Source organism: Ascaphus truei, chromosome 17, assembly GCF_040206685.1.
Source record: "Ascaphus truei isolate aAscTru1 chromosome 17, aAscTru1.hap1, whole genome shotgun sequence".
NCBI classification, from domain to species: Eukaryota; Metazoa; Chordata; class Amphibia; order Anura; family Ascaphidae; genus Ascaphus; species Ascaphus truei.
In genome coordinates, this window is record NC_134499.1 from 20,152,751 (window position 1) to 20,177,620 (window position 24,870).

Genomic DNA, 24,870 nt, shown 5'->3' on the forward strand with positions numbered 1-24,870 from the left:
AACAAGGGAAGCAGCACCGGGGCTGCTAAGCAAGAAGGCCTTGTGAAGCAGGGGACTGGAAGCAGGATACCAGGCACAAGGAGGCCTAGCAGGCCAAACAGGGAGTCTGTGACAAGCACAGTCACTTGCAACTTGGATTGCAAAGTCTATGTCCAGCAACTTCCTGAGGGCGGGGCAGGCACTAAATAGCACAGGAGGCCAATCGGGCCAGAGCTGCACAGGAGGCAGCAGGAGGCAGGTGATTGCAGAAGCAGGGAATAGATTGTCTGGAACCTGCAAAGCTCCGAATTGATGGGCTCCAGCCAAAGCCGGGAGTGGATTCCTGACACAACTTGAGCCAAACCTGAAAAAGCTCCATTTATTACAACTCTCTGAAGCAAAAGCAAAAAAGGAAAATAATTGGAGTGCGCCAAATAAAGATGCAACTTAAAATAAAGGACTAGATCTTAATAATAATTGAATATACAATAAATCATGTGACATGAACCAATCCGGAGCATGAAGGTCTGGCAAAAATTGTAATGATAAATGTGTTAGAAAACCAAAACCCAATTGATATCGTAGCTTCCTAAACAAGGAACCCCAGTCCCTGATGAGGTGATACAAAAGAGGAAAAAATATATATATTGGAAGCGCAGTCAATGAGGTAATGGTAAAAATAAACACCTTTATATTGAATAGTGTCCCTAAGATCACTAACAGTAACAACAGAAATCACATTTAACTCAAAGAATAGCAAAAATCAAATAGATAATGGTGTGCAAATAAAGCAAGTTCCTGCTCGTTGAATCTCAGAGGGGATCAGGATGGTCCTGGCTTGAGATCAGAGTCCTTAGGACCCAGGAGATTGCCCCGAGATGAAAACGTAAAACGTCAGGGCATATGTTGGTTGAGAGGGGTACCCGAGGGTTGAGCCAATGCTCAGTGTGCTCACCCTAAATCCACTGATGTTTTCGTGGGGGGTCCGATGGTTCTCTCCAAACAACAACCTCTCCGGTCACGATGGGAAAGTAGCTGGCACCGCACAGCCCGCCGGGTGTCCGGGTCTGACGTCACTTCCGGATATGACGCACTGACCCTTCCCGGTTGTCTCTGGGCTATGCCAATCCTCCTCCGATCCTCCTCCGCAGTGATGCTGTCAGATGGGCAGGCAAACAAGCCAATGGCAGGTGCCGCTATCACAGACCCAAGTTGCTGTACTGCTTGCTTCACTCCACTACACCAGATGAGAGCGCAGACCCTAGGCTCCTCCTCCTACGCCTTTCACCAATGAATGGCTTTGTCAGGGATCACAAGCCAGGACAATCCTTATGTAACCCCTCTGAGATTCAACGAGCAGGAACTTGCTTTATTTGCACACCATTATCTATTTGATTTTTACTATTGCTATTCTTTGATTTAAATGTGATTTCTGTTGTTACTGTTTGTGATCTTAGGGACACAATTCAATATAAAGGTGTTTATTTTTACCATTACCTCATTGACTGCGCTTCCAATATATATTTTTTTCCTCTTTTGTATTACAACTCTCTGTTGTTTAGCCATTTTGTTTTATTTTGTACACTAACTCTTGTGTGGAACAGTATCAAAAGCCTTTGCAACATCTAAGTAGACCATATCAACTGCATTGCCCTGGTCTAAATTCCTGCTTACTACAGCTAAACCTCGTTATAACGCGGTGCTCGGGGGCCACAGAATGAGACCGTGTTATAACCGGAATTGCGATTTAAATAAAATGGCCGCCACGATCAGGGATTCAGCGTCCACCGAAGGGGGAGAGCTGGGATAACTCCCCCAGCTCTCAAGAAGCCGGCATCACAGCAGCAGCCCCCCCCCCCCCCCGCAGCACTGCCCGGCATCACAGCAGCAGCCCCCCCCCCCCCCCCGCAGCACTGCCCGGCATCACAGCAGCAGCCCCCCCCCCCCCCGCAGCACTGCCCGGCATCTGCAGCAGCAGCTGATCTGTGTGCTGTGCAGTGAAGCTGTGAGTCTGTGATTGGGGGGAGGGGCGGGGTTAGGATCTCACGTAGTCCGGAGAAGCCGGGCGGGAACCAGCTCCCTTTTCTCCTCCCCCCCAGCGGAAGTACAGGGAGGGAGAGGTGTGTGTGTGTAACAGTGACAGACTGAGGGGACGGTGTGTGTGTGTGTGTGTTTGTGTAGCCGGACAATCCTCTTGGCAAATCCTGGACGTTTCTCCCCCCCCCCCCCCCCCCAAATAAAACATTTTAAACGGGAGCCACGCTCACACCGTGTTATATGTGGATCCGCGTTGTAGTGGATCGCGCTATAACGGGGTTGATCTGTATTATTAATAATGTTGTTTTCCATTAGGTATTCCTGAATATTATCGCATACTAAACCTTCAAGTAGCTTCCTCACTATTGATGTCAGGGTTACAGGTCTGTAATTCCCAGGCTGTTATAATTTTATCAAGCCACCCATGAATTTGTTCCTCAGTTAACCAATTGTTCGTTAATATAGAGGTTGTAGCTTCCTCCTATGACACTGCTATTGCAATTGATTCTTCCCTGGTAATACAGAGGCAAAACATTTGCTTAATACACCTGCTTTCCCCTTATCTCCAATAATCTGCCTGCCCATCTCACACTGAAAGGGTCCTATATTTTCTGATTATTTTGTTATTAAGGTACTTAAAGAACTTTTTATGGCCGATCTTACTTTCTATTGCAATCCTTTTTTCATTATCCATTTTTTGCTAATTTGATTGCCCTTTTACAACTTTTGTTACATTCCTTATAATTCTTATACTGTATGATGCCTCCGTCCCTTCTGACTTTGAGAAACTAAATGCTTGCTTCTTCCTTTCCATTTTCCATACTTGTGTGAGATTCTCAGAGCGCGTGTACCTCTCACTCACACATATATATGGGCAGTATGTTACCTGATGTCACCTCTCTGTCCCCAGGTCCCCGTGGAGTTCTGCAGGTACATGGTGGGCAGTATCGTCAGCGAGGGAGAGGAAAAGCCGCTTCCTGATCACGTCCGAATCTTCCGTAAACACGGATTCAAGTTCTGCGCCTTCCCTGATATCAGCCACGCAGTCATGGCCACCTTCCCTTATACCACACCCTTCTCTATACAGCTTGCCACCACCCGTGTGCACCCAGCGCTGGAGAGCTACGTCAAGGTGACGTGAGACACTGAGGGGCAGACAGAAGGGAGCAGGGCCTCACACCGCAGGGTGACACAGTGACAGAAGGGGAGCAGGGCCTCACACCGCAGGGTGACACAGTGACAGAAGGGGAGCAGGGCCTCACACCGCAGGGTGACACAGTGACAGAAGGGGAGCAGGGCCTCACACTGCAGGGTGACACAGTGACAGAAGGGGAGCAGGGCCTCACATTGCGGGGTGACACAGTGACAGAAGGGGAGCAGGGCCTCACACCGCAGGGTGACACAGTGACAGAAGGGGAGCAGGGCCTCACACCGCAGGGTGACACAGTGACAGAAGGGGAGCAGGGCCTCACACCGCCGGGTGACACAGTGACAGAAGGGGAGCAGGGCCTCACACCGCAGGGTGACACAGTGACAGAAGGGGAGCAGGGCCTCACACCGCAGGGTGACACAGTGACAGAAGGGGAGCAGGGCCTCACACCGCAGGGTGACACAGTGACAGAAGGGGAGCAGGGCCTCACACTGCGGGGTGACACAGTGACAGAAGGGGAGCAGGGCCTCACACTGCGGGGTGACACAGTGACAGAAGGGGAGCAGGGCCTCACATTGCGGGGTGACACAGTGACAGAAGGGGAGCAGGGCCTCACACCGCAGGGTGACACAGTGACAGAAGGGGTGCAGGGCCTCACACCGCGGGGTGACACAGTGACAGAAGGGGAGCAGGACCTCACACTGCGGGGTGACACAGTGACAGAAGGGGAGCAGGGCCTCACATTGCGGGGTGACACAGTGACAGAAGGGGAGCAGGGCCTCACACCGCGGGGTGACACAGTGACAGAAGGGGAGCAGGGCCTCACATTGCGGGGTGACACAGTGACAGAAGGGGAGCAGGGCCTCACACCGCAGGGTGACACAGTGACAGAAGGGGAGCAGGGCATCACACCGCAGGGTGACACAGTGACAGAAGGGGAGCAGGGCCTCACATTGCGGGGTGACACAGTGACAGAAGGGGAGCAGGGCCTCACACCGCGGGGTGACACAGTGACAGAAGGGGAGCAGGGCCTCACACCGCAGGGTGACACAGTGACAGAAGGGGAGCAGGGCCTCACAACGCGGGGTCACACAGTGACAGAAGGGGAGCAGGGCCTCACACCGCAGGGTGACACAGTGACAGAAGGGGAGCAGGGCCTCACACCGCAGGGTGACACAGTGACAGAAGGGGAGCAGGGCCTCACACTGCGGGGTGACACAGTGACAGAAGGGGAGCAGGGCCTCACACCGCAGGGTGACACAGTGACAGAAGGGGAGCAGGGCCTCACATTGCGGGGTGACACAGTGACAGAAAAGGAGCAGGACCTCACACTGCGGGGTGACACAGTGACAGAAGGGGAGCAGGGCCTCACACCGCGGGGTGACACAGTGACAGAAGGGGAGCAGGGCCTCACACCGCGGGGTGACACAGTGACAGAAGGGGAGCAGGGCCTCACATTGCGGGGTGACACAGTGACAGAAAAGGAGCAGGACCTCACACTGCGGGGTGACACAGTGACAGAAGGGGAGCAGGACCTCACACTGCGGGGTGACACAGTGACAGAAGGGGAGCAGGGCCTCACATTGCGGGGTGACACAGTGACAGAAGGGGAGCAGGGCCTCACACCGCGGGGTGACACAGTGACAGAAGGGGAGCAGAGCCTCACACCGCGAGGTGACACAGTGACAGAAGGGGAGCAGGGCCTCACACTGCGGGGTGACACAGTGACAGAAGGGGAGCAGGGCCTCACACTGCGGGGTGACACAGTGACAGAAGGGGAGCAGGACCTCACACTGCGGGGTGACACAGTGACAGAAGGGGAGCAGGTCCTCACACCGCGAGGTGACACAGTGACAGAAGGGGAGCAGGGCCTCACACTGCGGGGTGACACAGTGACAGAAGGGGAGCAGGACCTCACACTGCGGGGTGACACAGTGTCAGACAGACGGGTCCCATTGGGCACGGAGTTTACCCCTTTCCGTGTACAGGTGCACACGTTATATACAGGTACATGTGTCCTACAAAAGGTACACACACGTTATACCTTTTGTGTGTACATGCTCGTCCCTGCACGCAGATATAGGGGAGGCCTGGGGGACTCTGTGTATAGTAGGAACTCTCTGTATACAGGGGAAGGGGGGGTCTCACTCACTGGGTCTAGCTGGAACTTGTAAATTGGCAACTGCTGTTTGTACTGAGTGAAAATGAGATCTGAGACCAAGAGAGAAGGGAAAAGGAGGGGGGGGGAGCAGGGAAAAGGAGGGGGAGAGAGAGGAGAGAAAACGGAGGGAAGAGCAAGGAGAACGAGGGGGGAGAGAAGGGGATAGGGGGAGAAGGGGATAGGAGGAAGGGGGGAGAAGGGGATAGGAGGGAAGGGGGGAGAAGGGGATAGGAGGGAAGGGGGGGAGAAGGGGATAGGAGGGAAGGGGGGGAGGGGGGGGGGAAGGCGGGGGGAGAAGGGGATAGGAGGGAAGGGGTGAGAGAGGGGGAAATGAGGGAGGGTGAGAGAAGGGGATTGGAGGGGGGAGAGAAGGGGATAGTAGGGGGAGAGAAGGGGATTGGACTGAGGGAGAGAAGGAAAGGAGAGAGAGGAGAGGGAGGGGGGAGAGGAGGGGATAGGAGGGATGGGGGAGAGGAGGGAGAGAGAAAATGGAAAAGAGGGAGAGAGAAGGGGAAAGGAGGGAGGGGGGATAAGGTAAAAGTAGGGAGAGAGAGAGAAGGGAAAAGGAGGGGAAAGAGGGAAGGGGAGGGGTGCAAGAAAAAGGAGGGGGGAGAGAAGGGGAAAGGAGGGAAAGTGAGAGAATGGTGAAGGGAGGGGGGGAGAAGGGGATAGGAGGGAGGGGGGGAGAAGGGAAAGGAGAGAGAGAAGGGAAAGGAGGGAAGGGGGGAGCAGGAAAAGGAGTGGGGGGGAGAGAAAGGAGAGAGAGAGAGAAGGGGAAGAGAGAGATAGGACAAAGAGGCGAGAGAGAGAGGGGGGGGGGGGGGAACAAGCGCTCTCTCCTTCTCCTTTGCCTGTCTCTTGGCTGCTGGCCTCAGTCTGTGCCGGCGTTCTCTCTGCTTTGGGTCGTTGCCCTCAGCAGGTATGGAGCCAGGGTCTCTCCCTCCTCTTCTCTCCATCTCTGCCCCCCCTCTTCCTCCCTCTCCCTCCCTCTCCTCCTGTTTTCTTTACCCGCGCTCTCTGCCCTGCTCTCTCTCTCTGCCCCGCTCTCTCTGCCCCGGTCTCTCTCTCTGCCCCGCTCTCTCTCTGCCCCTCTCTCTCTCTGCTCCGCTCTCTCTCTCTGCCCCGCTCTCTCTCTCTCTGCCCCGCTCTCTCTCTGTGCCCGCTCTCTCTCTCTGCCCCGCTCTCTCTCTGCCCCGCTCTCTCTCTGCCCCGCTCTCTCTCTCTGCCCCGCGCTCTCTCTCTCTCTCTCTGCCCCGCTCTCTCTCTGCCCCGCTCTCTCTCTGCCCCGCTCTCTCTCTCTGCCCCGCTCTCTCTCTCTCTGCCCCGCTCTCTCTCTTTCTGCCCCGCTCTCTCTCTCTCTGCCCCGCTCTCTCTGCCCCGCTCTCTCTCTGCCCCGCTCTCTCTCTCTGCCCCGCTCTCTCTCTCTCTGCCCCGATCTCTCTCTCTCTGCCCCGCTCTCTCTCTCTGCCCCGCTCTCTCTCTCTGCCCCGCTCTCTCTCTCTCTCTGCCCCACTCTCTCTCTCTCTCTGCCCCGCTCTCTCTCTCTCTGCCCCGCTCTCTCTCTCTCTGCCCCGCTCTCTCTCTCTCTGCCCCGCTCTCTCTCTTTCTGCCCCGCTCTCTCTCTGCCCCTCTCTCTCTCTCTGCCCCGCTCTCTCTCTGCCCCGCTCTCTCTCTGTCCCGCTCTCTCTCTGCCCCGCTCTCTCTCTCTGCCCGCTCTCTCTCTCTGCCCCGCTCTCTCTCTCTGCCCCGCTCTCTCTCTGTGTGCTCTCTCTGCCCTCTCTCTCTCTCTCTGCCCGCTCTCTTTCTCTTTCTGCCCTGCCCTCTTTCTCTCTCTGCCCCCCGCTCTCTCTGCCCGCTCTCTCTCTGCACCGCTCTCTCTGTACCGCTCTCTCTCTCTCTGCCCCACTCTCTCTCTCTGCCCCGCTCTCTCTCTGCCCCGCTCTCTTTTCTCTCTCTGCCCCGCTCTCTTTTCTCTCTCTGCCCGCTCTCTTTTCTCTCTCTGCCCCGCTCTCTTTTCTCTCTCTGCCCCTCTCTCTCTCTGCCCCTCTCTCTCTCTGCCCCGCTCTCTCTGCCCCACTCTCTCTCTGCCCCGCTCTCTCTCAACCCCGCTTTCCTCTCTGCCCCGCTCTCTCTCTGTCCTGCTCTCTCGCGCTTTCTCTGCCCCGCTCTCTCGACCCCGCGCTCTCTCTTTCTCTCTCTGCCCTGCTCTCTCTCTGTTCCGCTCTCTCGCTCTCTCTCTGCCCCGCTCTCTCTGCCCCGCTCTCTCTCTGTCCTGCTCTCTCGTGCTCGCTCTGCCCCGTGCTCTCTACCCGCTCTCTCTCTCTCTCTCTGCCCTGCTCTCTCTTTCTCTCTCTCCTTAGTATTTGATTATTGCCGTCTCCTCCCTCGGGGATGTAGGGGGAAGATTTGATGCTTTTAGAAGAAACCCCCCTGGGAAAAGGAGGGGGGGTCTCTTCTGTCCGGCTCACTTCCCAGGGGGAAGCTTTGGACATTGTTCCAGTCTGTCCAATTTCTGCATAGCGTGTCCCCCCTCCTGCTCCCCTCTGCAGAGCATCTCTCCCCTCTGCACAGCGTCCCCCCCCTTTTGCCCCCCTCTGCAGATCGTCTCTCCTCCCACCCCCCTCTGCTTCCCACATCAGTGTTGTTCTCCGCTGCAGCACGTTGCTCCCCAGCTCTTTCCGCTGCAGAGCGTTGCTCCCCGTCTCTCTCTGCTGCAGAGCATTGCTACCCGGCACTCTCGGCTGCAGAGCATTACTCCCCTGCTCTCTCTCTCTGCTGCAGAGCTTTACTCCCCTGCTCTCTCTGCTGCAGAGCAATACTCCACTGCTTTCTCTGCTGCAGAGCATTGCTCCCCTGTTCTCTCCACTGCAGAACTTTGCTACCCGGATCTCTGCGCTACAGAGCGTTGCTACCCGGGTTTCCGCTGCAGAGCGTTGCCCCCCCGGCTCCCTCCGCTGCAGTGCGTTGCTCCCCGCTCTCTTCGCTGCAGAACATTGCTCCCCGGCTCTTTCCGCTGCAGAGCGCTGCTCCCCGGCTCTCTCCACTGCAGAGCGTTGCTCCCCGGCTCTCTTCGCTGCAGAACATTGCTCCCTGGCTCTCTCTGCTGCAGAGCATTGCTCCCCGGCTCTCTCCACTGCAGAGCGTTGCTCGCCGGTTCATTCCGCTGCAGAGCGTTGCTCGCCGGTTCTCTCTGTTGCAGAATGTTGCTCCCTGGCTTCCTTTGCTGCAGAGCGTTGCTCCCTGGCTCTCTCCGCTGCAGAGGGTTGCTCGCCAGCTCACTCCGCTGCAGAGCGTTGCTCCCCGGCTCTCTTTGCTGCAGAGCGTTGCTCCCTGGCTCTCTCCGCTGCAGAGGATTGCTCGCGGGCTCTCTCCGCTGCAGAGGATTGCTCGCTGGTTCACTCTGCTGCAGAGCGTTGCTCGCCGGTTTTCTCAGCTGCAGAGCGTTGCTCCCTGGCTCTTTCTGCTGCAGAGGGTTGCTCCCTGGCTCTCCCCGCTGCAGAGCGTTGCTCCCCGGCTCTCCGATGCAGAGCGTTGCTCCCTGGCTCTGTCCGCTGCAGAGCGTTGCTCCCTGGCTCTGTCCGCTGCAGAGCATTGCTCGCTGGCTCTCCGCTGCAGATCTTGCTCCTCGGCTCTCCGCTGCAGAGCATTGCTCCCTGGCTCTCTCCGCTGCAGAACGTTTCTCCCCAGCTCTCCGCTGCAGAGCGTTGCTCCCCGGCTCTCCGTTGCAGAGCGTTGCTCCCTGCTCTGTCCGATGCAGAGCGTTGCTCCCTGGCTCTGTCCGCTGCAGAGCGTTGCTCCCTGGCTCTGTCCGCTGCAGAGCATTGCTCGCTGGCTCTCCGCCGCAGAACATTGCTCCCCGGCTCTCTCCGCTGCAGAGCGTTGCTCCCCGGCTCTCCAATACAGAGCGTTGCTCCCTGGCTCTCCAATACAGAGCGTTGCTCCCTGGCTCTGTCCTCTGCAGAGCATTGCTCCCTGCTCTGTCCGCTGCAGAGCGTTGCTCCCCGGCTCTGTCCGCTGCAGAGCGTTGCTCCCCGGCTCTGTTCGCGGCAGAGCGTTGCTCCCCGGCTCTGTTCGCGGCAGAGCATTGCACCCTGGCTCTGTCCGCTGCAGAGCGTTGCTCCCCGGCTCTGTCCGCTGCAGAGCGTTGCTCCCCGGCTCTGTCCGCTGCAGAGCGTCGCTCCCTGGCTCTGTCCGCTGCAGAGCGTTGCTCCCCGGCTCTGTCCGCTGCAGAGCGTGCTCCCCGGCTCTGTTCGCGGCAGAGCGTCGCTCCCTGGCTCTGTTCGCGGCAGAGCGTCGCTCCCCGGCTCTGTTGGCGGCAGAGCGTCGCTCCCCGGCTCTGTTGGCGGCAGAGCGTTGCTCCCCGGCTCTGTCCGCTGCAGAGCGTTGCTCCCTGGCTCTGTCCGCTGCAGAGCGTTGCTCCCGGCTCTGTTGGCGGCAGAGCGTTGCTCCCCGGCTCTGTTGGCGGCAGAGCGTTGCTCCCTGGCTGTGTCCGCTGCAGAGCGCCTGGCTGTGTCCGCTGCAGAGCGTCGCTCCCCCTGCTCTGTTCGCGGCAGAGCGTTGCTCCCCGCTCTGTTCGCGGCAGAGCGTTGCTCCTGGCTCTGTTCGCGGCAGAGCGTTGCTCCCCGGCTCTGTCCGCTGCAGAGCGTTGCTCCCTGGCTCTGTCCGCTGCAGAGCGTTGGCTCCCCGGCTCTGTTCGCGGCAGAGCGTGCTCCCCGGCTCTGTCCGCTGCAGAGCGTTGCTCCCTGGCTCTGTCCGCTGCAGAGCGTTGCTCCCCGGCTCTGTCCGCTGCAGAGCGTTGCTCCCGGCTCTGTTCGCGGCCAGAGCGTCGCTCTGCCCCCGGCGGGCCCGGGCGGGTTCTGGGGCTCCGTCTCTCGGCCTGTCAGGATGAGTATGTGGATGAGTTCAGGCCCAGCCAGGGATGACATTTGAATGAGTTTGCTGGAGGTTGAGGTGTCTCCGCAGCGCCGGCTCCGCGGGGAGCAGGAGAGAGCAGCTGCTGCAGCAGCAGCGTGTGTGTATACACACACACACACATTGTGTACAAGTGTGTCTGTGTGTGTGTAGGTGTGTGTGATGTAACAGCTGGACATGAGCTTGGGTGGTAGTACAGAATGAAAGTGCGAGCACTGCTGGGGTTTTGGTGATCTTATTAACACCAATAAGCGTGCTAACTGCTTCACAAGACACACACACATCCAGAGCAAGGCCACACACACACACACATAGTGCCAGCCTCACACACACACACACACACACACACACACACACACACACACACACACACACACACACACACACACACACACACACACACACACAGTGCCAGCCTCCCACACACACACACACACACACACACACATATACAGAAACACACACACAAACACAGTCCCAGTCTTCCATACACACACACACAGTGCCAGCTTCCCCACACACACACACACACACACACACATATACACCGACACACAGTGCCAGCCTCCTCACACACAGGCACACACACAGTGCCAGCCTCACACACACACACACACACACACACACACACACACACACACACACACACACACACACACACACACACACACACACACACACACACACACACACACACACACACACACACACACACACACAGTGCCAGTCTTCCATACACACACTGTGCCAGCCTCCGTCACACACACACACACACACACACACACACAGTGCCAGCCTAACCCCCCCACACACACAGGTAGTGCCAAACTCACACACACACACCACACACACACACACACACACACACACACACACACACACAGTGCCAGTCTTCCATACACACACTGTGCCAGCTCCAACCCCACACACACACTGCCAGCCTCCTTCACACACACACCCGGTGCCAGCCTCCTCCACACACACACAGTGCCAGCCTCCCTCACACACACACACACACACACACACACACACTGCCAGCCTCCCTCACACACACACCCGGTGCCAGCCTCCTCACACACACACACACTGCCAACCTCCCTTGCACTCACACACAGTGCCAGCCTCCAACACACACACACACTGCCAGCCCTCCTTCACACACACACCCGGTGCCAGCCTCCTCACACACACACACACACACACACACTGCCAGCCTCCCTCACACACACCCGGTGCCAGCCTCACACACACACACAGTGCCAGCCTCCTTCACACACACACACAGTACCAGACTCCCTTGCACACACACATACACGCAGTCAGTGTCGGCCTCCCTCACACACACATGCAGTGCTAGCCTCCCTCACACACACACACACACACACACAGTGCTAGCCTCTCTCACACACACACCCAGTGCCAGCCTCCCTCAAACACACCCTCACACACACACACACACAGTGCCAGCCTCCTCACACACACACACAGTGCCAGCCTCCCTCACACACACACACAGTGCCAGCCTCCCTCACACACATCGTGCCAGTCTGGCTCTCGCGCGCACACACACACACAGGCAGTACTGGGCTCACACACACACACACACACACACACACAGTGCCAGCCTCCCTCGCGCACACACACACAGGCAGTACTGGGCTCACACACACAGTGCCAGCCTCCCTTGCGCACACACACACACACACACACACACACACACACACACACACACACACACACACACACACACACACACACACACACACAGGTAGTGCCAGTCTTCCATTCACACACAGGTAGTGCCAGTCTTCCATACACACACACAGGTAGTGCCAGTCTTCCTTACACACACACACACACACACACACACACACACACACACACACACACACACACACACACACACACACACACACACACACACACACACACACACACACAGTGCCAGTCTTCTATACATACACACACACACAGTGCCAGCCTCCCTCGTACACACACACACACAGTGCCAAGCTCCCTCGCACACACGCACACAGTGCCTGCCTCCCTCCCTCACACATAGTGCCAGCCTCCCTCACACACAGTGCCAGCCTCCCTCACATACACACACACAGTGCCAGCCTCCCTCACACACACACACAGTGCCAGCCTCCTCACACACAGTGCCAGCCTCCCTCACACACACACAGTTCCAGCCTCCCTCACACACAGTGCCAGCCTCCCTCACACACAGTGGCTGCCTCCCTCACACACACACAGTACCAGCCTCCCTCACACACAGTGCCAGCCTCCTCACACACACACGCAGTGCCGGCCTCGCTCACACACACAGATACACAGTGCCAATCTCCCTCACACACACAGTGCCAGCCTTCCTCACGAACACACAGACACACACACAGGCAGTACCGGCATCCCTCACACACGCACAGTGCCAGCCTCCCTCGCGTACACACAGTCAGTGCTGGGCTCCCTCACACACACGCAGTGCCAGCCTCCCTCACACACACACCACAGTGCCAGCTTCCCTCATGCGTACACACACATACAGGCAGTACCGGCCTCCCTCTCACACACAGGCAGTACCAGCCTCCCTCACACACACACGCAGTGCCAGCCTCCCTCACACACACACACAGTGCCAGCTTCCCTCATGCGCACACACACATACAGGCAGTACCGGCCTCCCTCTCACACACAGGCAGTACCAGCCTCCCTCACACACACACGCAGTGCCAGCCTCCCTCACACACACACACAGTGCCAGCTTCCCTCATGCGCACACACACATACAGGCAGTACCGGCCTCCCTCTCACACACAGGCAGTACCAGCCTTCCTCACACACACAGGCAGTACCAGCCTTCCTCACACACACAGGCAGTACCAGCCTTCCTCACACACACAGGCAGTACCAGCCTTCCTCACACACACAGGCAGTACCAGCCTTCCTCACACACACAGGCAGTACCAGCCTTCCTCACACACACAGGCAGTACCAGCCTTCCTCACACACACACACACACACACCTAGTGCCGGCCTACCTCGCGTACACACAGTCAGTGCTGGCCTCGCTCACACACGCAGTGCCAGCCTCCCTCACACACAGTGCCAGCTTCCCTCATGCGTACAAACACACAGGCAGTACCGGCCTCCCTCACACACATACACACGCAGTGCCAGCCTCCCTCACACACAGGCACGCACACAGTGCCAGCCCCCCCCAGACACAGGTAGTGCCAACCTCCTTCACACACACACAGTGCCAACCTCCCTCGCACACACACAGTGCCAGTTTCCCTCACACACACACACAGTGCCAGCCTCCAACACACACACCCGGTGCCAGCCTCCCTTACACACACACACACACACACACACACACACACACACACACACACACACACACACACACACACACACACACACACACACACACACACACACACACACCGGGTGCCAGCCTCCCTCACATACACACACAGTGCCAGCCTCCCTCACATACACCACACAGTGCCAGCCTCCCTCACATACACACACAGTGCCAGCCACCCTCACATACACCACACAGTGCCAGCCTCCCTCACATACACACACAGTGCCAGCCTCCCTCAGACACACACACACACTCACACACATGCAGTACCGATCTCCCTCGCACACACACTGTGCTGGCCTCGCTCACACACTGTGCTGGCCTCGCTCACACACACACGCAGTGCCAGCCTCCCTCACACACACACGCAGTGCCAGCCTCCCTCACACACACACGCAGTGCCAGCCTCCCTCACACACACGCATTGCCAGCCTCCCTCGCGGACACACAGGCAGTGCTGGCCTCCCTCACACACACACAGTGCCGGACTCCCTCACACACACGCAGTGCTGGACTCGCTCACACACACACACACGCAGTGCCGGCCTCCCTCACACATTGACACAAACGGTGCCTCCCTCCTTCACACACACGCAGTGCCGGCCTCCCTCATACACACAGACACGCAGTGCCGGCCTTCCTCAAACACACAAACACACACACACAGTGCTAGCCTCACTTGTGCACACACACAGGCAGTACCGGCTTCCCTCACACTCACACCGTACCGGCCACACATACACACACACACACACACACACACACACACACACACACACACACACACACACACACACACACACACACACACACACACACAGTACCGGCTTTTCTCACACACACACATACACAGTGCCGGACACACACACACACACACACACACACACACACACACACACACACACACACACACACACACACAGTGCCAGCCTCACTCACACACAGTTTCTTGGCATCCTTTGCTCCTCTGCCCCCATGCCCCTGACGAAGGAAGTTGTGCTTGCTCTTTCTCTCAGCATATGATTGAATAACCTGTATAATATTTGGACACCACTCCTTTTGTTCTGCTACTTCAAATCTTTGTCTTGCTCTGCCCCCTTTGCCGGCTCCCCCTCAGTCCTGAGCCCCTGTGTGTCAGTGGCTGAGCGGGGGGGCCTTCTAATGAGAGGTCTGAGCTTCCCCTCTCCCAGCGAGACAGCGCTGGCATCACCGTGGGGCGCAGCATGGCTGCCTACTGTAATTATGCCTTGAGGGAGCTGGGGGGAGGAGGAGGAGACCCCCCCCCCCCCACATGCACACATACATATACACATACACGCATTATATATATTTATATATATATATATAAATAACACACACACACATATATACGCGTTTTATATGCATGCACACACACACAGTGCCAGTCTTCCATACACACACACACAGTGCCAGTCTTCCATACACACACACACAGTGCCAGTCTTCCATACACACACACACAGTGCCAGTCTTCCATACACACACACACAGTGCCAGTCTTCCATACACACACACACAGTGCCAGCCGCCCTCACATACACACACAACCACATGTATATATAAATACACACATATATATTTAAACACTCACACACGCACCTATTTACACACACACACACACACACACACACACACACACACACACACACACACACACACACACACACACACACACACACACACACACACACACACACACACACACACACACACACACACACATATATATGTACACGCACTATATATATATATATATAGTATATATATATATATATATATATATATATATATATATATATATATATAAATAATACTATAAGTCAGAAAGTTTGTTTGTTTGTCCTGCTATACAAACCCACACGCTTAATCCTAGAGCCCCCAAATTTAGGATTACTTTTCGGATAACAGGAAAGTACCGTATATTTTTATTGAACATTGAAACATTTATTGAAATTTGGCAACTATTACTAAAAACACAAACATTTTATTTCTCTGCGTGTCTTTTTCTGTGTTTATGTGCAAAGTCACAAATGACCTCATCAAATTCGGTTTTAAGAGTTATATCTGATTCGATTGTCATCAAGAATAAAGCGCTCTTGGTTGAAGCAGCAACTGCAGAGCTATAGAACATTCTAGCATATTATGGACACTTCTAGTTTAGAACATTCTAGCAATTGGTATTCCGTATACCACAGAAATATAGCAAGCAAAGTCCTTGGGTAGGGGGCCAGATTTAGGCATTCTGTGCTTAGCCCATCTCGCTTTTAGTGTATTAGAAGGTAGGGGGCACTTGGAAGGTCCGTCCATGCCTTAAGATGGCATTGCAGATAGTCACCCCCCACCCGCCAGCCTGGAGGACCCCTTCCCCCATATACACACAAGCCCGGAATTACCGCCGGATACACGGATTCCTTATTGTATGCAGAACAGAAACGGGACCCGTCTTGTCACATTACTCCCTTCCCGTTCTGTGGGGGGATGACGTGTTCTGTGGGGGGATGACGTGTTCTGTGGGAGGGTGACGTGTTCTGTGGGAGGGTGGCGTGTTCTGTGGGAGGGTGACGTGTTCTGTGGGAGAGTGGCGTGTTCTGTGGGAGGGTGGCGTGTTCTGTGGGAGGGTGATGTGTTCTGTGGGAGGGTGATGTGTTCTGTGGGAGGGTGGCGTGTTCTGTGGGAGGGTGGCGTGTTCTGTGGGAGGGTGGCGTGTTCTGTGGGAGAGTGGCGTGTTCTGTGGGAGGGTGACGTGTTCTGTGGGAGAGTGGCGTGTTCTGTGGGAGGGTGACGTGTTCTGTGGGAGAGTGGCGTGTTCTGTGGGAGGGTGACGTGTTCTGTGGGAGAGTGGCGTGTTCTGTGGGAGGGTGGCGTGTTCTGTGGGAGGGTGATGTGTTCTGTGGGAGGGTGGCGTGTTCTGTGGGAGGGTGGCGTGTTTTGTGGGAGGGTGACGTGTTCTGTGGGAGGGTGGCGTGTTCTGTGGGAGGGTGGCGTGTTCTGTTTGAGGGTGGCGTGTTCTGTGGGAGGGTGACGTGTTCTGTGGGAGGGTGACGTGTTTTGTGGGAGGGTGACGTGTTTTGTGGGAGGGTGACGTGTTCTGTGGGAGGGTGACGTGTTCTGTGGGAGGGTGACGTGTTTTCTGTGGGAGGGTGACGGGTTTTCTTTGGGAGGGTGACGTGTTTTCTGTGGAAGAGTGACGTGTTTTCTGTGGAAGGGTGATGTGTTCTGTGGGAGGGTGACGTGTTCTGTGGGGGGATGACGTGTTCTGTGGGAGGGTGACGTGTTCTGTGGGAGGGTGACGTGTTCTGTGGGGGGATGACGTGTTCTGTGGGAGGGTGACATGTTCTGTGGGAGGGTGACGTGTTCTGTGGGAGGGTGACGTGTTCTGTGGGAGGGTGACGTGTTCTGTGGGAGGATGACGTGTTCTGTGGTAGGGTAACGTGTTCTGTGGAAGGGTGACGTGTTCTGTGGAAGGGTGACGTGTTCTGTGGGGGGATGACGTGTTCTGTGGGAGGGTGACGTGTTCTGTGGGAGGATAACGTGTTTTGTGGGAGGGTGGCGTGGTCTGTGGGAGGGTGACGTGGTCTGTGGGAGGGTGACGTGTTCTGTGGGAGGGTGACGTGGTCTGTGGGAGGGTGACATGTTCTGTGGGAGGGTGGCGTGTTCTGTGGAAGGATGACGTATTCTGTGGGGTTATGACGTGTTCTGTGGGAGGGTGACGTGTTCTGTGGAAGGATGACGTGTTCTGTGGGAGGGTGACGTGTTCTGTGGGAGGGTGACGTGTTCTGTGGGAGGGTGACGTGTTCTGTGGGAGGGTGACGTGTTCTGTGGGAGGGTGACGTGTTCTGTGGGAGGGTGACATGTTCTGTGGGGGGGTTGACATTGTGTGATCCCTCGACAGGAGAGGAAGTTGTGCGCTCACCCGTATGTGGAGATCTACAAGGGGGACAAGATCATCTTCATGTGCCCACTGTCTCGCCAGGAGGACTTCTACGTGCCCGAGATGAAGGAGATTCTGAGGAAGGAGCGAGGGGAGGAGGTTCTGCCCGAGCCCACAGGTCGGTGTTTGTGCGCGCAGGCGTGTATACTGTGTGTGCGCGCAGGCGTGTATACTGTGTGTGTGCGCAGGCGTGTATACTGTGTGTGTACAGTTGTGTATACTGTGTGCGCACGCAGGCGTGTATACTGTGTGTGTGCGCAGGCGTGTATACTGTGTGTGTACAGTTGTGTATACTGTGTGCGCACGCAGGCGTGTATACTGTGTGTGTACAGTTGTGTATACTGTGTGTGCGCGCGCATGCGTGTATACTGTGTGTGTGCACGCGCGCAGGCGTGTATACTGTGTGTTTGCGCAGGCTTGTATACTGTGGGAGGGAGTGACGTGTCAGAATGCGTGGCATGTGGCCTCTGCAATGGGAGGTGTGAGGGACATGGCTGGTTGAGGAGCAAGTGGTCTCTTGCGGTGTAGAAGGTGAGAGACGTCACAGTCGGGATGCATGTGGCCTCTTGCGGTGTGGGGGATGAGGGACGTGACAGTCGGGGAGCACGTGGCGTCTTGCGGTGTGGGAGGTGAGGGACGTCACAGTCGGGGAGCACGTGGCCTATTGCGTTGTGAGGGTTGAGGGACGTGACAGTCGGGGAGCACGTGGTCTCTTGCAGTGTGGGGAGAAAGGGTGTGACAGTCGGGGTCCGGGGAGCACGTGGTCTCTTGAAGTGTGGGGAGTAAGGGGTGTGACAGTCGGGGAGCACGTGGTCTCTTGCAGTGTGGGGAGTAAGGGGCGTGACATCTGGGGGGCACGTGGTCTCTTGCAGTGTGGGGAGTGAGGGGTGTGACATCTGGGGGGCACGTGGTCTCTTGCAGTGTGGGGAGTAAGGGGTGTGACATCTGGGGGGCACGTGGTCTCTTGCAGTGTGGGGAGTAAGGGGTGTGACATCTGGGGGGCAGGTGGTCTCTTGCAGTGTGGGGAGTAAGGGGTGTGACATCTGGGGGGCACGTGGTCTCTTGCAGTGTGGGGTGTAAGGGGTGTGACATCTGGGGGGCAAGCCTTGTCAGTAGAGCTGTGTCGGCCACAATTAACATTATTTTGCACTTACTGACTCCCCGGAGCTTTATCACTGACTGTCACTGTCACCATCACCCTCTGCCCCCCCAGCTCCGGGCACACCCTGGCAGCCAAGGTCATTACTTGTCCTGGCAGACAGTGTGCGTGGCACTGATTTTGTGTACGTGCAGGCGGGGGGCAGGACTCAGAGCTGACACCCTTCATCTTATCCTCTCCCCCTATTATTATCTGCGGGTGTTATTAAGCAGCTGGGAGCTGACGCACGCCAGGGCTGGGGTAAAAAAAATTGCATGTTATGCTCTGCATGAGGGGATGGTGGTGCACCTGCGTGAGGGGAGGGAGGGGAGGGAGAGAGGAAGGAGAGAGTAGAGTGTGTGTGTGTGTGTGTGGGGGGGGGGGGGGGAGAGTAGAGGAGAGGAGAGGAGTGTGTGAGGGAGACTATGTGTGAGAGAGACTGTGCTCACTGTCCCTGTGTCAGTATATGTGTGTGTCTGTGTGATGTGTATACCTGTGTATGTGCCCATGTCCTGGTGCGTCTGTGTGCTTGTCAAGTCGCTATGTGTGTGCCCGTGTCCCTGGACGTGCATATGTTGCTCTGTGTCAAGATGCATGTGCTTATCACGTTGCTCTCTGTGTGTCAGGAGGCGTGTCTGTGCCTACCTATGTGTGTTTGCCCGTGTTCTCTGTGTGTATATCTCTGTGCATGAGTCTCTGTGTATGTATGTATGTCCCTGTGTATGTGCCCCTGTGTGTGCTTGTGTGTGATGGTGCCCCTGTGTGTGATTGTGTGTGTGTGCCCCTGTGTGTGCTTGTGTGTGCCGGTGCCCCTGTGTGCTTGTTAAGTCACTATGTGTGTGCCCGTGTCCCTGTGCGTGCATATGTTGCTCTGTGTCAGGAAGCGTGTCTGTGCCTACCTATGTGTGTGCCCGTGTTATCTGTGTATGTATCTATGTGTGTATGTCTCTGTGCATGAGTTCCTGTGTGTGTGCCTCTGTGTGTGCTTGTGAGTGCCGGTGCCCTTGTGTGTGCTTGCTCCCCTCTGAGTGCTTGTTTGTGTGTGTGTGTGTGTGTGTGCCCCTGATTGTGTGTGCCCCTTATTGTGTGTGTGTGTGTCCCTCTGAGTGCTCGTTTGTGTGTGTGTGCCCCTGATTGTGTGTGTGTGTGCCCCTTATTGTGTGTGTGTGCCCCTTATTGTGTGTGTGTGCCCCTTATTGTGTGTGTGTGCTTGTGGATGCCGGTGCCCCTGTGTGTGATTGTGTGTGATGGTGCCCCTGTGTGTGCCGGTGCCCCTGTGTGTGTGTTATGGTGCCCCTGTGTGTGCTTGTGTGTGATGGTGCCTCGTGTGTGCTGGTCTGTGATGGTGCCCCTGTGTGTTATGGTGCCCCTGTGTGTGCTTGTGTGTGCTGGTGCCCCTGTGTGTGCTTGTCAAGTCGCTATGTGTGTGCCCGTGTCCCTGTGCTTGCATATGTTGCTCCGTGTCAGGAGGCGTGTCTGTGCCTACCTATGTGTGTGTGCCCGTGTTCTCTGTGTGTATGTCTCTATGCATGAGCCCCTGTGTGTGTGTGTGTGTGCCCCTGTGTGTGATTGTGTGTGCCGGTGACCCTGTGTGTGCTTGTGTGTGCCGGTGACCCTGTGTGTGCTTGCGCCCCTCTGAGTGCCTGTCCTCTGATGCAGAGCTGGACCCGCTGTCCCCAGAGGGCACCTTGAGCCTGGAGTTGGTGTCTGAGAGCCAGGAGGCGTCGGATAGTGGGAACGCCAAGCGCAGGGAGACCATGGACAGCGAGAGGAGTCACAGTGAGTCCGGAGCCAGCGGATCCTCCTTTGAAGAGCTGGACTTAGAAGCCAGTGGCTTAAGGGTCACGACCTCCGACCTGTCCAGTAAGGAAGAACCGGACACTAATGACAAGTGGAGCAAGATGCCTGAGTCATGGGAAAAGAAGCAAGGAGAAGAGTGACCGGTGTCTCGTGTGTCCATCCCTCTGTGCTCCACCCTTATCACCTGTCCATGTGATAGAAGTCCTGCCGACCCCTTGTAGGAGAGAAGGGAGGAGTGACTGTCCCCTCGTACCGTTTACATGTCACCTCCCTCTGTGCTCACCCCTGCAGCACCCCTCCGGCCCCTTATAGGAGAGCGGTCTGGCAGGTATAGCCGGTCCGGACGGGTATGTAGCGATATCTGTTACACTCGGGATTATAAACCCTGAGTTTCTAAATAAACACCTGAAAACTAAACTCTCTCTGCCTTCCTATATAATCACCCAGGTATGTGCTGTATACAGTGATATATATATATATATATACCCAGGTACTGCGCGTCCTATATAATCAGACCACACAAATAATCAAAAGATTATGAACAGCCCCCTGTAATTGCACTCAAGGTAGGTGACAAATTGGATATATTGTCTACTGAAAACTGGCTGAATATTTAGCCAAATCCTGATGTAGGACACACTACAAAAAGGTCACACTCAAATATAAAATAAAAAAGACTTTAATAGTTATTCTGTAAAAAAACGACAAGACACTATAAAAATGCACAACAGTGCATAGATAAAATCCCCAAATGTGTCACGGTAACTATGTGAACAAATTGTGTTCCAAATATATAGCTAATAGTGGATCAAACGCTATATATTAAGCTGCGTTGTTGCATATACAGGTATTCTAAATAGTAAATGGATATTGCAATGTTGAGGAAAGATAACTGTGGACTCAGTGTAACCACTATGTCAAAGGTAATGTAACCAGCAATTCCTCTATAGGTGAACTCTGTGTATAATGTAACTTGGTCTCTATGGAGGCCTTAAAACAGCTCAGTACCGTGTGAGATATAGATGCCCGGGTGTGTAAGTGAGATATAGATGCCCGGGTGTGTTAGTGAGATATAGATGCCCGGGTGTGTAAGTGAGATATAGATGCCCGGGTGTGTTAGTGAGATATAGATTGCCGGGTGTATTGTGTAATGTGTGAGCTGTAAATGCCCGGGTGTGCTGTGTAATGTGTGAGATATAGATGCCCGGGTGTGTAAGTGAGATGTAGATGCCCGGGTGTGTTAGTGAGGTATAGATTGCCGGGTGTGTTGTGTAATGTGTGAGCTGTAAATGCCCGGCTGTGCTGTGTAATGTGTGAGATATAGATGCCCGGGTGTGTAAGTGAGATATAGATGCCCGGGTGTGTTAGTGAGATATAGATGCCCGGGTGTGTAAGTGAGATATAGATGCCCGGGTGTGTTAGTGAGATATAGATTGCCGGGTGTATTGTGTAATGTGTGAGCTGTAAATGCCCGGGTGTGTTGTGTAATGTGTGAGCTGTAAATGCCCGGGTGTGTTGTGTAATGTGTGAGCTGTAAATGCCCGGGTGTGCTGTGTAAAGTGTGAGATCTACAGTGGCGAGAATACGTTTGTGAACTCCAATAATAATTACGGAAATTCCATAGTTTTTCCAAGGTAACCTTGAATCAAAACCAGTGTTTTCTTAAATATCCAATAGGATTATATTAACCAATTCCATGTCTTTTGTAACAAAAAATAATGTATGAATTAGACAAACAATGAGTACTTAAGGGTCAGTGAAACCCTGGTTTTATCAGCTAAATTAAAGGAGATAATTAGAATCAGGTGTTTAAATAATTTGGTAGATCTTTAGGTGTGAGTTTGGGAGGCCCCACCCTATATAAAGATCAGAAAGTGTGTGCGTTTGGGAGGCCCCACCCTATATAAAGATCAGAAAGTGTGTGCGTTTGGGAGGCCCCACCCTATATAAAGATCAGAAAGTGTGTGCGTTTGGAAGGCCCCACCCTATATAAAGATCAGAAAGTGTGTGCGTTTGGGAGGCCCCACCCTATATAAAGATCAGAAAGTGTGTGAGTTTGGGAGGCCCCATCCTATATAAAGATCAGAAAGTGTGTGCGTTTGGGAGGCCCCACCCTATATAAAGATCAGAAAGTGTGTGCGTTTGGGAGGCCCCACCCTATATAAAGATCAGAAAGTGTGTGCGTTTGGGAGGCCCCACCCTATATAAAGATCAGAAAGTGTGTGCGTTTGGGAGGCCCCACCCTATATAAAGATCAGAAAGTGTGTGTGTTTGGGAGGCCCCACCCTATATAAAGATCAGAAAGTGTGTGCGTTTGGGAGGCCCCACCCTATATAAAGATCAGAAAGTGTGTGAATTTGGGAGGCCCCACCCTATATAAAGATCAGAAAGTGTGTGAGTTTGGGAGGCCCCACCCTATATAAAGATAAGAAAGTGTGTGAGTTTGGGAGGCCCCACCCTATATAAAGATCAGAAAGTGTGAGTTTGGGAGGCCCCACCCTATATAAAGATCAGAAAGTGTGTGAGTTTGGGAGGCCCCACCCTATATAAAGATCAGAAAGTGTGTGCGTTTGGTCTTCACCATACAGGTGTTTGGAAACACGTTGTGACACTATTATTAGGAGTTAGATTAAGATCTAATAACCTTTTAGGTTTGAAATACGTGAAAATCCTAAGTGGTTCACAAACTTTTTCTCGTTACTGTAGATGCCCGGGTGTGATGTGTAATGTGTGAGACATAGATGCCCGGGTGTGTTGTGTAATGTGTGAGACATAGATGCCCGGGTGTGTTGTGTAATGTGTGAGATATAGATGCCGGGTGTGTTGTGTAATGTGTGAGATATAGATGCCCGGGTGTGTTGTGTAATGTGTGAGATATAGATGCCCGGGTGTGATGTGTAATGTGTGAGATATAGATGCCCGGGTGTGTTGTGTAATGTGTGAGATATAGATGCCCGGGTGTGTTGTGTAATGTGTGAGATATAGATGCCCGGGTGTGTTGTGTAATGTGTGAGATATAGATGCCCGGGTGTGTTGTGTAATGTGTGAGATATAGATGCCCAGGTGTGATGTGTAATGTGTGAGATATAGATGCCCGGGTGTGTTGTGTAATGTGTGAGATATAGATGCCCGGGTGTGTTGTGTAATGTGTGAGATATAGATGCCCGGGTGTGTTGTGTAATGTGTGAGATATAGATGCTCGTGTGTTGTGTAATGTGTGAGACATAGATGCCCGGGTGTGTTGTGTAATGAGTGAGATATAGATGCTCGGTGTGTTGTGTAATGTGTGAGACATAGATGCCCGGGTGTGATGTGTAATGTGTGAGATATAGATGCCCGGGTGTGTTGTGTAAGGACTGTTATATACTGCATGCGGCCGTGCGTGCCTATGCGAACGCGCGTGCACTTGCTGCATGCTTTTCGTAAGTATACTGTGTTGAGTGTGTTTGTGTGTGTTTGTGTGTGTAAGTCCCCGCCCGCGTTTTACCACAGAGGGACCCTCCACCGCTGCCGATCCACCGCTGGACCCTATGCCGCCGGCTGCTTCTACTATAAGGTAAGTTTTAAGTTAGGGGTAAACTTTAGGGGTTTTAGTGGTTAGGGTAGGGGGTTAACTTATGGGCGCCTTAGGGTAAAGGGGTTAAGGTTTTTAGGGTAGGAGGTATCGTTAGGGTTTAAGATTAGGGAGTTTTAGGGTAAGTGACTTACCTTAGTGGCAAAGTGGCCGGCGACAACAGGTCCCAGTGGCAAAGTGAGGAGCGGTGATACACCGGTGGAGATTTGGATATATGAATCTCTTGCTGTGGGCTCTTCTCTCTCTCTCTCTCTCTCTCTCTCTCTGTGTGTAGGGCATATGTTTCTGCTGCTGTCTCTCCCTTTCTCTCTCCTTGGCTAGCAGTCGCCTACAAGCCTCCTCTTTCACCTCTGAGTGTCAGGATGTCTCTCTTAAGCCCCTCTCACAGTCACCTGGGCTGTCTCTCTGTGTGCCTCTCAGACTGTCACTCCCTATCTCTGTCTCAGACTGACACTTGGTCGCCGGATTCCATCTGTTTTTCTTCTTATCCAATCCCACATCTCCTGTCATGTCAGATCGGGACAGTGTCTCTTATTCCTTATCGCACCGTGTTATAGGTGGAGCAGATTCATTCTGTATTGTTCACAGTATACATATATTTTTAGCAGGGGCTACACATTGTAACTACCCTTTCCTTTGTTGCTTGTGAAATCTCCTTTCCTCCAACTTTAAGGGGTGACCCCGTGTCCTTTGTACTGCCCTTGGGAGGAATAGTTCTTTTGACAGCTCTTTGTATTGATCCTGAATATATTTGTATATAGTTATAATCAGTGGTCGACAAATCACCAAAAA

At 54.5% G+C, this 24,870-nt stretch overlaps 1 protein-coding gene across 1 annotated transcript in view; it reads left to right on the top strand.

The window, feature by feature from the left end:
• The window catches only part of TEX264 (testis expressed 264, ER-phagy receptor), a 34,530-nt gene extending 13,609 nt beyond the window's left edge, over positions 1-20,921 (top strand). The window contains exons 2-4 of the mRNA XM_075574208.1: positions 2,927-3,148; positions 17,528-17,684; positions 20,364-20,921. Of these exons, the coding sequence (XP_075430323.1) occupies positions 2,927-3,148; positions 17,528-17,684; positions 20,364-20,644 (660 nt within the window). The 3' untranslated portion in view covers positions 20,645-20,921. The remainder of the gene's footprint in view (positions 1-2,926; positions 3,149-17,527; positions 17,685-20,363) is intronic.
• Positions 20,922-24,870: the final 3,949 nt, after the last annotated feature.